The 17,374-nt window shown below is 33.3% G+C and overlaps 1 protein-coding gene across 1 annotated transcript in view; it reads right to left on the bottom strand.

Moving 5' to 3' along the window:
* Positions 1–17,374, bottom strand: part of Gabrg1 (gamma-aminobutyric acid type A receptor subunit gamma1) — a 72,988-nt gene that overhangs the window by 7,314 nt on the left and 48,300 nt on the right. The window contains exons 4-8 of the mRNA XM_075943179.1: positions 13,143–13,363; positions 11,669–11,751; positions 10,367–10,504; positions 10,112–10,264; positions 6,963–7,174 (exon numbers count right to left, since the gene is read on the bottom strand). Of these exons, the coding sequence (XP_075799294.1) occupies positions 6,963–7,174; positions 10,112–10,264; positions 10,367–10,504; positions 11,669–11,751; positions 13,143–13,363 (807 nt within the window). The remainder of the gene's footprint in view (positions 1–6,962; positions 7,175–10,111; positions 10,265–10,366; positions 10,505–11,668; positions 11,752–13,142; positions 13,364–17,374) is intronic.

The raw sequence follows: 17,374 nt of genomic DNA, 5'->3' as shown, positions 1-17,374 counted from the left end.
CTTCTCACTTGAAATGAAAGGAAAACTTTCTGAGTGGCCTGTGACCCACATTCCCATAACCTTCTTTGCAATGCTATGTGTCTAAGACTCTCTACCACATAGACTATATTTCACAGTGTCTTCTGCAATTCTTGGATGCTAGGTATGTCCAGTGTAGTTCCAGATTTATGGTGGTTGTCTGTTTCGAAAATTGCAGCTCTTTTGCTCTTTTAAAAATGACTTCATCTTATTGGTATTCATTTTAGTGAAATACCTTGCATTTGAAAAAAATGTTTTAGAAACTACCATTCTCATTGATAATTCTCTCATAGCCTATATAATCACTTTGGGTTTGTAAATTATTTTCTGCTTTTTATGTGTATGTGTGCATGTGTTTACACATGAGTGTACATGAGTGCAGAAAGTCCTTAACTTCCCACAGGGCAGAGAACCCTGACTGCTCTTGGGGTTGATGAGGGAGGGGAGTTGATTGGGGGAGGGGGAGGGAAATGGGAGGCAGTGGCGGGGAGAAAGCAGAAATCTTTAATAAATAAATAAATAAGAAATGAATTGACATGCATAATATACAGCCTCAATTGGCAAAAGAGGAAAGGTGAAAATTTTGGAGACTATTATAATAGCTCAAGGAAATGTGCTATAGAAAATTGAAACTGAAGCTGAGTGAAGATAGGATGTAGATGATCCTCCTAACCGTCTAAATCACACTCTGCATTCTTTGAAAAGCTGATTTATGTGTATAAGGGAGTGAGAGGTCAGTCTTGAGTGCTAATACACATGAAGTTTCTACATTCCTTTTTTAAACAGCATCTTGCACTGGGGTCTGAGGTAGGTAAATGTGTAAGACTTCCTGCAGAGAGCATTTCTACATCCAATCTTTACATGACTGTTGAGGATATAATTCTGGACACCATTCTTGTCTGTCAAGCTTGTCTACTCCTAGCTCTAAACACTCCTGAAGCAGAGTACACATTCAATTTCTTTTGTCTAAAAATTGTCTTTGCATTGGTGAAAAAATAAATACCCATAATTTTACACTTTAAAAATCTTGAGAGCCTAAAATTAATCCAGTACTGTCCAATTCTGCAATCAGTCCCAAAGTGTAGGTATCTCATGGTTTCATGAGATTTATTATAGCCTATGGATATTGAAGCTTCAACATGAAATGTTCATCATTGGTGGTGTGATGGTGGTTTACTGACATTACATGTCTACAGTTCTTACCCCTTTCACAAGAGTCTGAATCACAGTGCAGTACGCTTAACCTAACTTCTAAACCTTTATTTTCTTTAACCGCATGCAAATAATTTAATAGTGTGTGTATTAAGAGATAAAACCCACATATTGAATGGGACTTTTTTTAGAAGACAGGTATAGGCAGAGTAAAAATAATAATTCAGATAAAGCAGAAATGAGAAAGAAATGAAAGATTAAAGGAATAAAAAAAGAGAGAGGAGGGAAGAGGGAAAGGAAGATAGAATCAAATATTTAATGTGAAAAGTATAAGATATCTTTATTAAATGCATATCATTATTTAACATATTTTACTAGATGTCATCTCTTAATATATGAATATATATTAATGTGATTATATATATGAATACATACATATATATTCATATCCATATTCAAGGCACTCTATATTTCCTATCATAAACAATAGAGAGGGAAAATTATGGACTCCAGACGATTCAGATTTTCTAGCTTCTTAATGAATGCTCCCATATGGAAGGAGAAAGAGAGAAAGGATAGTTGTAATCTGAAATATGAGAATCAGTGTAAGCATACATGCTGCAGAAGGTGTGTCTGGGTTGGAAAAAATGGAAAATGTAGATTCCACAATATGTTTTATGGAAAAAGTGAGCCAAAATGGACAGAGCTGTCTATCCTCTATATCAGTGCATTAGATTAGCAAGGCCATGATGGCTGAAAACAAACCAAGCAGGTATACAAATTTGATTGCTGGTCCCAATTTTTCAAATTGTCATTTAATGTTGTAAGAGCTAATGAAATATGTATCTCAGGAAGCATGAAAGACACATAAAGTTTGTACTGAATGTCTATGAAATATTTTTATGCTCTCCAGTCAATTAATATGTCAACTGTGAACTATTGCTATTTGCCATTTAATACGTCAATACTGTCATCTCGTTGTCGTTTCTTTTCCATTTTTAGTATTTAATTTGCTGAGACTGTTGCTAAATTTAACAGACTAGGCATGATTCTTTTCTTGAATAACTGTAGTAAAATTATGTCGAGACTTTGGGTAGTTCTTAATATATTTTGATAAATTAATGTTTAAAAACACCATAATTTTAAGTTTCCATTTTTATGCTTCAGCTCCCCTGAGTCAACATGACACTTGGAGCTGTGCTCTATAGTTTATGACTTGAGGTTGCACTGGGTAGCTAGCTGTTCAATCACCCATAAGGTGTGTTTCAGTTAGTAATCCATCTCGGTTACATATCTGTATAAAAGAAACTATAAAACTCATATAGCATTACATATTACATGTGTGTTAATGTCATTTGTTTTTATTCTTGGAATCTCTAACAAAAGTTATAAGAATTAAATAAAAAAATACAATTGTTACACACAAGTGTGGGCATTTACATTTTAAAATGAGGACGAAAGAATGAAATGGAAAACAGAGAAGAGGTTTAGTTTGGGTGAGGAAAAAAATAGTAAGAACGTTCAGTTTCTTTCTTTAAAATTTATCAGTGCACAAGCACCCAAAATGACTCAGTGGGTGAAATCCTTACCTTGTTGACATGAAAATATGAGTTTGATTTCTGGAATCCACATAAAGATGTAATTAGGAAATCTATCCTGCTGTGTTTTCATCTGACCCCCTCATGTTTGCTCTGGTACGTGTAAGAACACACTCCACATCATCTGTATTCACATGATAATAAAATTTATTTTAAATCTAATAAGTCTAGTACCGATTATTCAAGTGGAAATCATTATTCTTTTGTACTTTGTTCATAAAGTCATAAACATGATCTTTATGAACAAAGTATTGTGAATTTGTAACAGTAACAGAATTGTGGTTTGAAGCAAATTCTCAGATCTTTACATCTAGCAATGTCTTCTTTGACATTGAACATCATTGGACCTAAATACAAAGTTTACTAGCCTTAACTCTTAAAATATATTATGAAAAATAAAGAATTAAGATATATTCACATTTCTAAAATAAAAATCATAAAAAGAAAAAATAGAACAAAGCCATTCAGTCCCTAAACTTAAAGAAATTTGATCACTTGAGTCTCATGGTAAACATATTATAGCAGCCTTACAAGCTGTTTGTCAAGGATGGATGTCTTGCACTGTCTTTATTTGAGTATTTGTTCTGAATGTATTTACTGAAATCTGTAGCATACTGTCACATTGTCAATATTGGTGAAATAAAAGTCTACTTTTCTAAGTGTTTGGAACAGAATAAAATGTTAAAATGAAGGCTTTAAAAAAATGGAGCTCTCGGCTTACAAAGAGACCTGAGCATGAATCTTGGATCTATCACTGACAAAGCTGCCTTGTGAAAGTCGATGAACTTGCATTTGTTGGGTTTCTTTGAGCACAAATGAAAGCATGTGAAATGCTCAGATCTGTCTGGAACCCTCAATGAATGTTAGATATTGCATTCAGGTTGCTATAATGCTATTATAAACTTAAATTACAGTCAATCATTTAATTGTTACATATATTCGAGTTATTATAATCAATTTTAACATATAATTTGATACAATATGTAAGTTAGTCATTGTGATTGGGTGTGGATTAAAAGTATATAATTGTACAGAAACTAGAGAAAGTGTAAGAGCTACGACTTTCTACTCTTGGTAGGCTATAGCCTTAAAAGAGATCTTACTCTCTAAAAGTGAATTAATTATGTGTGCCACTCATTCTTGCAAATCCACAGATACTTGTGAAAAAGAAATCAATTAATATTTTATTTTGTTGTACTAATGCAACGTCTTAATTTATAGCTCATCGTGCAAGACAGTCTCCCTACCTCTACCTTTCAACTGCTGGGATAGCAGGTGTAAAAAACCATAACCAGATTCAAAAATATATCTTAAATAGGTTTAGATACTATTACACTTTTGACAAAGAATGTAGCATTAGAGAATCTTGTACTAATTGAATACAAATGATGAGAACACATGTCTTTTCTCTGATCTTAGTAGAAATGCTATGAGATTTTCTTCCTTTAAGAGAATATTAGCTATTTATTTTTACTATACACACCTTTATTATGTTGAGGCATGCTCCCCCAATCTTAGATCTCTGTAACTTTTGTCATTTAGAAATGTTGAAGTAATTTTGCCAAAAGCATTTACACTTGTTGAACCATGCCTGCATCTCTAGAATGAAGCTCTTGGTCTTGATGAATGGTCCGCTCATATAATCTTGGGTTTTGTTTGTCAGCATCACATATTATTAATGAGAGCATAAACTAGTTTAGCAACTCAGAAAACCAGGAGGCAGGCCTCTCCAAATGTTAAAAAGAGATCTACAGATGTCCAAGTTTAAATCACTCTTACACATACGCATATGAAACCACTTTATAGCTTGCAATAAAGATAGCTTGCACAGTCATATGGATTGCTACTTTATTCACAGTGGCTAGAAAACGGAATTAACCCTTATATCTGTCAACTGCCACATGAAATGTGAATAATGTGGTACATACATATATGCAATGGAATATTAATTATAAAGAAAGCAGAATGATGAAATTTGCAGGCAGATGATGGAGGTAAAGGTGTTATACATTGAAGCCACATAGGTCCCTACTGAAAATTTTTGCATATTATTCCTCAATTATTTTTCTCTCTATGTGTAACATGCATCATATGTGGAGACTAGGAAACATGAAGAGGGCTTTGGTGGAGGAGGTGCATTTAGAGAAGGGTGTTTCAGAATACATTTGAATTGAAAATAGAGAAGGTGAATGCTTGGGGCAGAAACACTGAAGTACTTAATGGAGTAATGGGGATTGTAGGCAATATGGCCCCATGGGAAGACTTAACTAAAACGAAGCATGCATGAACAGCATATTGGGAACCTATGATCTTGTAATTCAAGTAAAAATACAGCAAGAGAGGATAACAGAAAACATGTAATATAAGGTTACACAGGGACAATAAAGGATTAAGTGGGAATGGGGAATTGTAGTGGCTTGAATAAGAATGGCCCATAGGCTCATAGATTTGAATGTTTCCTTCTCAGTTGGACTTTTAGAAAGGATTAGCAAGTGTGGCTTTGTTTGAAAAACAATGGGCATGGCTTCAAGAGCCATGTTAGTCCGAATCTCTGTCTGACTGTCTCCCCATCTCTGTATGTTTGTGTGTGTGTGAGAGACAGAGAGACAGACAGACAGACAGTGTGTGTGTGTGTGTGTGTGTGTGTGTGTGTGTGTGAGAGAGAGAGAGAGAGAGAGAGAGAGAGAGAGAGAGAGAGAGTCTGATGCCTGTTAATCAGTATGTAAAGCCCTCAGCTACTGCTCCAGTACCATACCTGTCTGCTCCCTGGCATGATAAGCATAGAGTAATCCTCTGAAATTCTAAGCAACCCCCCAACTAAATGTTTCCATTCACAAAAATTACATTAGTCACGGTGTCTCTTCACAGGAATAGACCAGTAACTAAAACAAAGACTTGCGGAGAGGTATAGATGACAGACTAACCAAAACTAAGGATGTACAAAGAAGATCCATGAAACCCAATAATTTGTAAGCTAATTTATAATATTTTTTAAAGGAATGTGAACAGAAGTACTCTGCAGTAGTGGAAAATACTATTCCAAGAAGAGACAGGTTGTTAAAAGAAAACCTTAGAGAAATGGGGTTATTTCCCTAAGAGTTTTGGTTAGGGATGTCTCAATACCATCTCAAACAATACAGCACTTTGCCATTACTCTAGGTTGTTCACCATAATTAGATCCTGCTGCTGAAGAAACCATATACATTGGTGACATTTATAAAACAAATCATTCCTGAGCTAACCAGGAAACTCTACCTGCTACCTATTTTTCATAGCATTGCAAGGTGTTATGCAAGCTTGTGGGGGAAGAAAGGATATCAGTGATGTTATGTAGCTCTATTTCTGACCTGCTAAACAGGATCTGTACACTGTACAATAATATAATTCTATCTATACAATTGCTCCCTTGACTGGACTTGAGACCTGATTCATAGGAGGGGCATTGGAATCAAGATCAAAATCATGGCTAGGGAAGAATTAGACAATAGAGAAAAAAAACTATCCTATTGATGTTCTGCTAATGGTCATGTTATCAAGCTGCCTTATAAGGAGTTATATCTGTAGATTTGGGCTGGTCCCAACTTTTGCCAGAGAAGCTTCTTATGTCAGTGGGTAGCTTTCCAACCATTTTCAAAATACCTATCCTTGTAACAACAGCTAAGAGTAACTCTCACTGCTTATCGAAGAAACTTCTTTTTGCAAGAGATGCAGACCATTATATTGATACACATAGTACAAATTCAGAAAATGAGTGACTGTGGTATATGCAACCCCAAGTGATATACGTGCAGCACAACTGCTAAACCTGAGGCTAAGTGGAATTCATGGAAGAGGGGATGGAAACATTATACTAGACAGTGGCTAAGGATAGCTGTGAATAGACCATGGCCCCTAGACATAACAAGGAAATACACCTATGAATTACCAACAACCTACTTGTCTTAACAAGATCATCATGACAACCCAGGTTGACAAGCCAAAACAAACACAAGTAATGCTACAAGGTCCCAACTCTTACATCTTATTATATCCCACACGTATGTATGCGTAATGATAATATTAAAGAAGAGATTGTGAATTTGGAAGGAAGAGAGAGAGGGAAGAAGGGAAAGGGAGACAGTGATGTAAATACAACATTCATGTATGAAATTCTCAAAAATATTACTATTAAAAAGGAATAAAAATAAAACATACCGAAGTTCTGTTTTTATGCTTCCTGTCTCTGGTGGTTTTTCCTTTATTATTGCTAGTAAAATAATGCAAGGTTCCATATTCCATCAGTGCTGCAAACACAAAAATAAAACAAACAGAGACAAAAAGATCCATTGCTGTCACGTAAGAAACCTTAGGTAAAGATTTCCTGGCAATTGTACTGAGGGTTGTCATAGTCAAGACCGTAGTGATACCTGTGAAGAAAAGGGAAAATAATAGATGATTACAGGTAATTTAACAGAACATTTTTATTCTTTTCTTCTAATTTAACATTAATGTCAGCTGAAATAAACAATGGAAACAAAAGGATATGATTGCCAGAAAGAATTACTAGTAACCATGGCTACATTATGTTCACTGTGTTCTTTGTGTAGGAAAGTTTAATGATTCAAATCACTATGAATTTCAGGTTGGCTCCTAATATTCACTCTTCCCTTCTCCATGGTTAAAAAATAAACATTTTTAGTTGACAGGAGGTTTTCTCTTTTCTTTCTTTCTCTTTTTGGCTTTTTGAGACAGGGTTTCTCTGTAGCTTTGGAACTTTTCCTGGAACTAGCTCTTGTAGACCAGGCTGGCCTCGAACTCACAGAGATCCTCCTGTCTTTGCCTCCTAAGTGCTGGAATTAAAGAGTGTGCCACCACTTGCTGGGCTGACAGGAGGTTTTCTTAAAGTGCAATTTCACTGGGCACTTCTCTGAAGCAGAGTGTGACCAGAAGGTAAGATTGTACCAGGGGGACTAAGCCAAGAATTAAAGTCTAGAAGACACCACAATGTGAGAGATGCCTTGCTTTATTCCCTCCTCTTCTTTCTACTGCAATACTATGACCATAAGCCAGCAGCCACCTTGAACGATGAGATGGCTATGGAAATTCAAGTCACAAACCACACATACAGCCAAGAACCAAAAGTCTCTGAATCCCTTTCTCCACAGTATATGACACCATAGTGAGCACTTATGTACCTGTGCAGCAGAAGCAAGTAGTTTTCAAATTACTTGAAGGAACAGTTATTGGAGGGTTTTTTTGGTTGTGTTTATTTTGTTTGTTTATTTTTTTTGTTTGCCTCATTCAGTAAGAGAAGCCTAACTAATGTATTAATGTAATATTTTCTTTTGTGATAATTTGAACTTAGTTTAAAAACATCAAATTTAAGGATGCAGAATTATAACAATATATTTTGCATTTCAAATACACTTCATGAATTTTTATATTTTTAAAATTTTAGTATGTGTAATTCTGATACATGTCAAAGCCAAGTCCCTGTGTCCATCTTTGGACTCCTTTATCTCTTCCTTTATATAATAGTCGTCTTACTATTCTCACCATTGTTAGTCTTAAGTCATTTAAATAAGAAGCTCTATATTTTTTGTGTTTTTCATTCTTCTACAAATATTATTATTTAAGTGCTTGTACACTCATACACGAAAACACTTAAATAATTATATTTGTATATGTGCCACATGGATACACTGCAAGAAGCTGCAAGACAGGATTGAAACCCCTGGAACTATAGTTAGAGATGGTTGTGAGTCACCATATGTGTGCTGGAAACCAAACCTGGCTCCTTACAAGAGCAGCATGTACTCCAAACCACCAAGTTACCTCTCCAGCTACCCCCAACTCCATTCTTATTCTTTATTGCCACAACCATAGCTCTGTGAACTGAATGTTTAAGGTTTTTAAATATGCTAAGTATAATGCTAAATAAATATGTATTTGTAAATATGGACGTAATTTAATTTAAATAAATGGCTACAAAAAATCTTTAGTATAGGAGGAGCAATTTGGGGATCATTTTTTCTCATGTGACCACTAGAATATGCTGAAATAATTCTCAGAGAACCTCATCATTATTCTCCCATGGATAATTAGTGTTAAAAAGAAAAAATAATACAAATGCAGAGGTTTTGAAGAATGGAGGTAAATTTAAGTTCAATTCTAAATCTCCACTTCTTACATTCATTTATTTGCTGTGTGATCTTAAGAAAAACAGGATAATGATTTATTCTTATGCCTAAAGATTATTATCATCAGTATCCCAAGTTCCTAAGCTAAAATTTTATTATAATACAAATAAGTTTCAATAAATCTTTTAATTAGAAACATAAAATATCTTAAAGGATAGGGTAAATAAAATTTATATATATAGATAGATAGATTTTGTTCACTCACTTACTCTATACCTATGGTAGGACTCCATAATTTTTTTTTAGGATACATAATATTTCAGGATCTACTACTGACCTATTTATGTGATTTTAAATCTACTATGTTAATTGAATGAACATTTTTTCCAGCTATTATAGAAACTACAGGAAAACCTATTAATCATTAAAAATAAAACTCATCTAACTTTACATTTTTAGATAAAATTATAATCACAATGTGATTGAATCTTTATTCTGAATATGAATCAATTATTAATAAGCTTTTCTTGTATAATATTGAAGAGACTATAGATTGTCACTTTGTTAAAACATGTATAAAATCAGCCATTTGTTTACTATATATTGTGATCATTATGGTGCACTATTATAGAAAGATCGTCATCAACCTTTTAAAAGATGAAGCAGAAATTACTCTAGTAAACATTGGCATTGTATAAGAAACTCTAAAAGGAACAGATTAGTTTCACTGCTTTTGATGTTTTAGAAATCAGGAAGCTCTTGTTCTATCCAGATATCTCTCTTTTGGAACAGCTGGCCATCAATTTGCAATTATAGTATTAACTAGTAAATTAAACGGTGATGATTTGTGATCCTGCTAAATCATCGTCAATATTCGTTGTAAGGCAATTAAAATATTTAGCAAATGAGATTCAGAAATTTTCCCTTCTCTGCTTTTTATGTGTTAATTCTTAAACACACACACATTGTGTGTGTGTGTGTGTGTGTGTGTGTGTGTGTGTGTGAATATTTAGTCCTGTTTACGGGTAAAATATGAGTTTTCTAATTCCAAATTCTTTACTATGTAAAATCCTATACTATTTGAAGTCCTTTCAATTTTGTATAATACTAAATTTTTTATCCATTATTACCTCATTATAGTCTAGAGGATATTTCTAAAATATGCATCAATGAATTTTTATTTATTAATTTTTAAGAGCTTGTGCTATAGTAGCACAGTCTTACCCAGTGATGTTCTGGCTGGTACTGCATCTTTATTGATCCAAAAGGAAACCCAAGAAAGAACAACTGTTAGAATGCATGGGATGTAGGTCTGGATGGTGAAATAGCCCATCCGCCTGCTCAGGTCAAAGAAGATGGTCATAATAATATAATCTCCTATAAAGAAATAGATATGTTAGATAGTGAGTAAAACATAGGAAAATCTACATTCTGCTTTCTATACCTAAATAACAACGTCTTCTTTTGTTTCCTCCTTACCAGAGATTGTGTGAGAGATTTCAGTTGAATTTCGTAATCCTACAAATGCAAACTGGTATAACCTCCAGTACTTAGGATCAGCCACTTCCACAGAGGGCTTTTTCCACTTGTACTCAATTTCATTTTTAGGATATCCATCTGGAGAAAAAATTGTAGTAAAATATATGTACTTTAGAAAAATTTAAAATATTATTGCAATACCAACACCATCCAATGAGTATTTGTGATCCTTCTCTCATTCAATACTATAAATTTTGTCAAATACAGAAAATACTAACTGAAGTGTGTATGTGTGTGTGTGGTATGTGTGTGCTTTAAAGAATTATATAGCACTTATGATGATCACAAGTATGAGTTTTGTTTTTGCACTGAGTAGTTTGAGAGAGAGGGAAGTTTGATGTTGTCCTACTGTCTTGATTCATAAATCTCAGATTGTCACTATTATTATTTACCTGGAACTTGGGAACCATCTCAGACTCTCGTGTGCTAAAATTACTGTGACCTGGTATTTACTATTTAATCCCCAAAATATTGTCAAAAATCAACACAAGACTTCAATGTGTTTTTAAAATATACTCATATCTGAGTTGATTGTAAGCCTACCTTTCTGCTTATAATTTCTTATATGAATTCCAGTGGCTAAAATCCTTATTTATTTGAAATCATTTATAAAAGCAAACACTTTTTCCTCAACCAATTTTTGAAACCTACTTTAAAATCCAATAAAGTGAGATATTGCATCAGGAAAATTGATATAGTTTCAAAGAGTTTTTAATTCTAGTTGTGTAAAATCATTTGAATGAATGCAGCCTAGATTCACAGCCCATTTGAGTATTTAGAATGAGAAAATGGAATGTTTGTTTACTTTTTTCTACTCCAGTTTATTCGTTTTATCTTTTTATGTTATTCTTTAGACACCTGTTTGTTTTCCAAGAAGAGACAGAATGGGTGTGACTCGAGTGGGAGTGGAGGTAGAAAGCACTTAGGAGGAGTTGAGAAAATCAGGATTGTAATTAGAATACAATGCAGAAAAATCAAATTTCAACAAAACAAAGTAGAAAAATAAAGAAAAAGGCATTGAAATAAAACTGAGTTAAAAAGATTATTTTGCAATATGTATATTCACTAAAAACTTTTATTTTTTAAATTTAAAATCAATAAACAAATGTAGTACTTACATTTATTAAACTTAAAAGTGGAATAACAATCAACATATTTCTAAGATCATATTTGATTTCATTCTATAAGCTAATGAAATAATTTTAAGCCCAAATTTGTAGGATTATCATTTCTTTCACTTACAGCTTGAAAATTCCAGTGGACAGGAATGTTCATCCATAGGAAAGTTATGAAGTTGAAGATAGCATTCTGCATTAATTGTTAATCTATTTAGAAGAAAAAAATAAGTATTGCACAAAGCAGAGTTGTTTAAGTCTTCAAAAACTACTTATCTGATTTTAAAACATCACTTGGGCATCCTATAATGGACTATCGTCTAATAAAATACAAAGATAATCTTAAATTTAATACTGAATATTATATCATTCACTGCTGAGTATGAAATTCAAACATTTCTTCAGACAACTAAGTATCTACTTTCTATATGTCAATCTCTGCTTTCGCATTAAAAATAAAGCTTCTGCAGTTTCATGAATTATATATATAAATATATAGTGTATATATATGAAATTAATATGTTCAAAGACACACAATAAGTAATACATTATACAAGGCTATGCATGATTTTTTTCTCTGAATTTAGCATGATAATCTTCAAGGATGACACCACTGAACATGCCAAAGTAGAAATAGAAAACACAAAGACCTATAGACAACAAGGAAAAAATGGGCGCATGAGAGTTGTTCTTCCCAGAAAACATTACACTCATTGGTTGTCCAATGCCAAGTGCTTCTCCCTAATAACATATATAACACTCTATATATTGAGCATGCTATATTTAAAAAGTGTATATGTATATGCATATTTATATACACATATACATAGAGACGCACACAAATATATTTATGCAATAACAATTAGTAAAGAAAGAAGCCTAGTATTTGAAGGAGAACTGGGAGATTTAGATGGAAAGGTTTGGAGAGAGGATAAAAAAGGGAGAAATGTAACTCTAAATAAAATTTAAAAAGTAAAAACAAGGTAGTAATTTTTAATAAGCATATATTTTGACAGGGATAAATTAGGTAGATTTGAACTCAAGGATCAATTATTTAATGGTGATGTTTCACAACAGTGCTAAAAATCAAAATAATAATAAATTACAAGGGAAAAATCACAGGAATTTAAATTATACACTTATAAATATTAACCATGGCTGAGTAGAATCAGGATTTAAACACTCACTCATCTTGCAGAGGACCTGTTTTGGTTCCCAGTACCCACAGAGTGACTCACAACCATCTGTGACTCCAGTTTCAGGGGATCCAAGTTTCTCTTCTGGTTTTCACAAGGTATGTGTGTAGTGAAAAAGCAAACAAAATTTATGTACATACAAAATAAAATATTTAAAGCATCATCAAATTAATCAATGAATAAAATTTAAAATATGAGTTAAAACCTTTCTTGCTTCCAAGTAGGAAGACCAAATATTTTTCTCGTCCTTTCGTTTGATAGTAACTCCGAATATAAAAATGTATCACCAAATAGTTCACCATGTTAGATTTTAACAAATGAAAGGTGCCCCTATGTCCTACCCTGCTGGTGTGAAGAAGGTTTTTTAAGAGCTGAAAATACAACCTCAGTTTGTATAAATATTACCGTAGAGTGTATAGAACTCTTCCATCACTCCAAATCCGCAGCAGGCGATTAGGTGTTGTTATCCAATGTGCATCAGATTTTCTTGAGTTTCTGAAGAATGTGTCAGGAATCCAGATTTTCCCCACCATGTTGCTGTTAAGCATAAGCACTTTCATGGTGCTATTGAACTTTAAGCGGCTGTCAAACCAGGTTTGGGCAAAAATTATATCTATGGTATACTCCTACAAGATTGAAAGATACTGACATTAATGATGCCATCATTTTAGATGTTTTCCTTAGAAATTGAAATTTTTTAGTGCAAATTTCCTATAAGTTGATAGCAATTAGATTCATTCTTGGGAAGAAAATAATTCTGGTACTTTCAACTTCTTTTCAAATTATTTCAAGTGACTCATATAAAACAAAATTCAGAAATTCTAGATGCCTTCTCTCCTTTAACCTCTTATGCTGTTTTTAAGTTTCATAATTCATCAATTTTAGCAATTAGTAACTGTTTTATTGTTAACCTTGATAAATTTGATTATATTTACAATATACCTCCATAAACATGTCCAAAATCAAAGGGTAACTATCCATCAAATTATCTAAAACCACTAAAAATGTCTTTAGTCTGAGTATTAGATTCCCATCATTTCAAGACAGCAGTGTTAAATATCTGGACAGTAGTGTTTAATATCTCATATTGACCACAAAAGGAACCAGCTAAACAATTATAACGTGCTAAAGATCACAATAATGGTTCTGTATGCTATCCTGTTGTTAAAACCTTCCAACACTTTGTGAAGTAAATGTCACATTAATAAATGTTTTCCAAAAATATCAAATGATAAAAGGTAAAGAACTCTTCCCCATATTAGAGATCATAATTTCCAATGGACATTTACAAAGCTAAACCTTGCATTCATATTCCAGTTCTCATAGCAAGGACCTAGGTCTCAAAACTCTGTTCACAGAAAGGAGCAAGTCGTGCAGTTAAGAAAGAGGCCAGTCTGGATGTTCACCTTCCTAGATATGGATGGAGGGGGGAGGACCTAGGACTTACCACAGGGCAGGGAACCCTGACAGCTCTTTGGACTGGAAAGGGAGGGGGAGAGGAGTGGGGGGAAGGGGAGAGGGGTGGGAGGAGGGGGAGAAGAGTGGGAGGAGGGGGAGAAGAGTGGGAGGAGGGGGAGGGAAATGGGAGGCTGGTGGGAGGAGGTGAAAATTTGTTTTTTTTTTCTTTTCTTTATCCTCCTTTTATCAATAAAAAAAATCAAAAAAAAAAAAAAGAAAGAGGCCTGAGATCAAGTATTACCCACATCTGTGTCCTGATGAAATGCCTACAATCTTATAAGCATTAAAACTTTCCACAAAACTTAAGGGAAGAACAATAATATGTGGTGTAGAATAAAGGAACTGAAAAAAATTGTCGTCTCTGTGTGACTGTTTGCTTGCATGCTTAACTTAGACATTAAAAGAGGAAGGAAAAATGTTTAAAATTATGAAGTACTATATTGGCTACACATAGCAGAGAAGATTGAGTTGTCTTTCGTGATATGATACTTGCAATTGGTCAATTGGTCAATTGGCCTGAAAGGAAATATTTACCAAAAGAAATGGAAGCATGACTGTGAGTTTGGTTAATGAATATTTAATATCTATTTTTTAAGCCAGGGAGACTAATGAGTAAACAGTCTGAGATTCAACTTATCAGTAGGGAAGTTGGATCAAATCCTAGATTGCTGCAAGAATATTTATTATTTGGTTACTGGAATATAGAGATAAATTGAGAAGGAAGCTTCATTTTATCACACACTTGTGGCATAGATTCTTAATCATTTAATGAATATTATCAGCGGCATGCTACATAATTTCTGTATTTGTTTAGTAAGGCTAATGTTACTGACCTGACTGATGCTTGAAACTTATGGAAAATACATGGACATATATTATCTTTAACACCTTTTCTCACTTCCTTGTCAGGACCAATGGCACTTAAGAAATATTGGAGATAAGTGAGATTTATTTAAATGTCCTCTCTACTTATTCAAATGATTAACTCCTTTAAGCCCAACATTGACTTTGCCAATGATAGAAAGTTGTTTTGTAACAATAAATATGAACAGAGAGAAGGGTCTGTACAAGTTGGAAAGAGAGTATAACCAATGTTGTTCAGCTGAGTCAAATCATATATTTGAACAGGGAAAATATAGCAGAAATTTCATAAGAAAGTAGGCAGGATTGGGGTCTTGGAAGAAAATGAACAATGGCTAGTATAAAGAGCATCATGACACTTAAGCACACTTAATTTCAAATTCCTATGATAGCATCAGAAGCAGCATTTAAGAATTATATTTCTAGTAATAGAATTTTGCAAACATCATGAACACCATTCAGCAGCTCAAGGAATGTATTAATTCCAAACCTGGGCCAAAAATACAGATCTTTCTGCCTGCACAGCCGTATGTTCTGCATGGAAATGTGTTTTATAATACATAATTCTAATGTGCTCACAGCTGTTGGAGGGATTATGATTTCTAACAGGTCAGATTTCCCTAAAGATAAAATATTAAAGAAAAGTGAAAGGAACTACTCACAATTAATCTATGATCAAAAGAAAGAAATGCAGAGCACATTTCTTGATAAGTTGTCCTTCACAAAGCCTCGCAGGAACTATAGTCCCAAGCCCCTTTAAACTGCTAATCCTTAATAAATGTCTTACTGAGATAAGAAGGTTATTAAAGTCTGTGCCATTTTACTTGTAATCAAAAAATCCAATTTTGTTTACTCATTCATAGTAGAGTAATTTCCAGAAAATGATCAAACTCTGTTCTTGTACTTCATGTTCCTATTTAAAGGTTATAATCATCTGCATAAAAATAAGAAAAAAACCTTGAAATTGAATTTCTATTGACTCAGAACAAGTACAATACCTTCTAGAAGAAACGTTTTGAGAGAGGAACAGTACATTTAATACTTGAGGCTGACATGACATGACAATTTTACTGTCTCCTTGAAATTTAACCAACAAAAGAAATAAATGTGAAAAGTGTGCTACTTTGATTTATAAGGTAGACAGGAAAACCATAAATGTATATTACTACAGTAACCAAATTTGCATATTGCAGCTGTGTACCTCACCTCACACTTATAAGTATTGGTTAATGCAGTATTGGAGGTGGGGTTCTATCTGCTTTTGGAATGGAAAAAAATGCAAAAGGCATAATTGTCCTAAGCAATTGAAACAGATGCAAAACTTTATTGTGTAGTTGGATTGATCCTGATCTTGTCTGTCTACATTCATATTAACATTTACTCAAACTACCTGATCACATGACTAAAATAAAAGTCTAAATTAAACCCTGGTCAGCAGTAAACTAAAAGAAAGATAAACGCAGGCAAAGAGATGAGTTCATTATTATAAACTCATATTATATAAGTGTTAGTAAACATTTCACAGATATAAAATATATTTTGCTAAATTATTGTAAAAACAAAAGCTTCTTGAGAATATCACAATAAGTAAAATATTTTGATGGCCTTATTTTCTCAAATTTTCATGGAGGTCATGTGACAATATAATGAAAGATAATCAATAAATCCTCATGAATCCTTGATTCAAATGTGAATCTTTTGGCTCTGGGGTCTGTTTATTTCTGTGAATGGTGCTTGCAAATTTCACAATGTATCATGCATATTAATTTGATAACTTGTTCAGCAAGCAATGTTTGACAGTTTAGTTACTGTGATCTTTCAATTTGTTTGCTTCAAGAGGACAGCAATGGAAGCCTCTTAGATATGAATCTGGGCTTAATTAAAACTTGAAATTGAATTTAAGTTGAGATAGGTACAGATAAAAAGAAATAAACTGGTAGAGATTGTTTCAGCTGGGGAAATTCAGAAAGACTTGTTGATATAAGGTGCATTCAGTCAGAAACTAGGACAATACAAGGACTGTGATTAATAAATTGGTCACAAGACTCTAAAATGCAGAACCTCTTAAAAGGGTGAAGGAGTATAAACCTCACATAACAAAGGAGAGGTCATGTTTTTGTGTGTCAGAGATGTACTTTCCTTGATACGCAGAACATTTTATATCTGTAAGCACTTGCCAATTTAATATAAAATCCTCAATTTTTCTAAGATATAAAAATAGCTATAAATACATATAATACTAAAATTGGGGTAAAAGAATCCAAAGTCTTAATAAATTATTGCTGATTCTCTATATCATAATTAGTCATATATTTACT

Source organism: Microtus pennsylvanicus, chromosome 12, assembly GCF_037038515.1.
Source record: "Microtus pennsylvanicus isolate mMicPen1 chromosome 12, mMicPen1.hap1, whole genome shotgun sequence".
NCBI classification, from domain to species: Eukaryota; Metazoa; Chordata; class Mammalia; order Rodentia; family Cricetidae; genus Microtus; species Microtus pennsylvanicus.
This window is presented reverse-complemented; position numbering and strand designations above follow the sequence as displayed.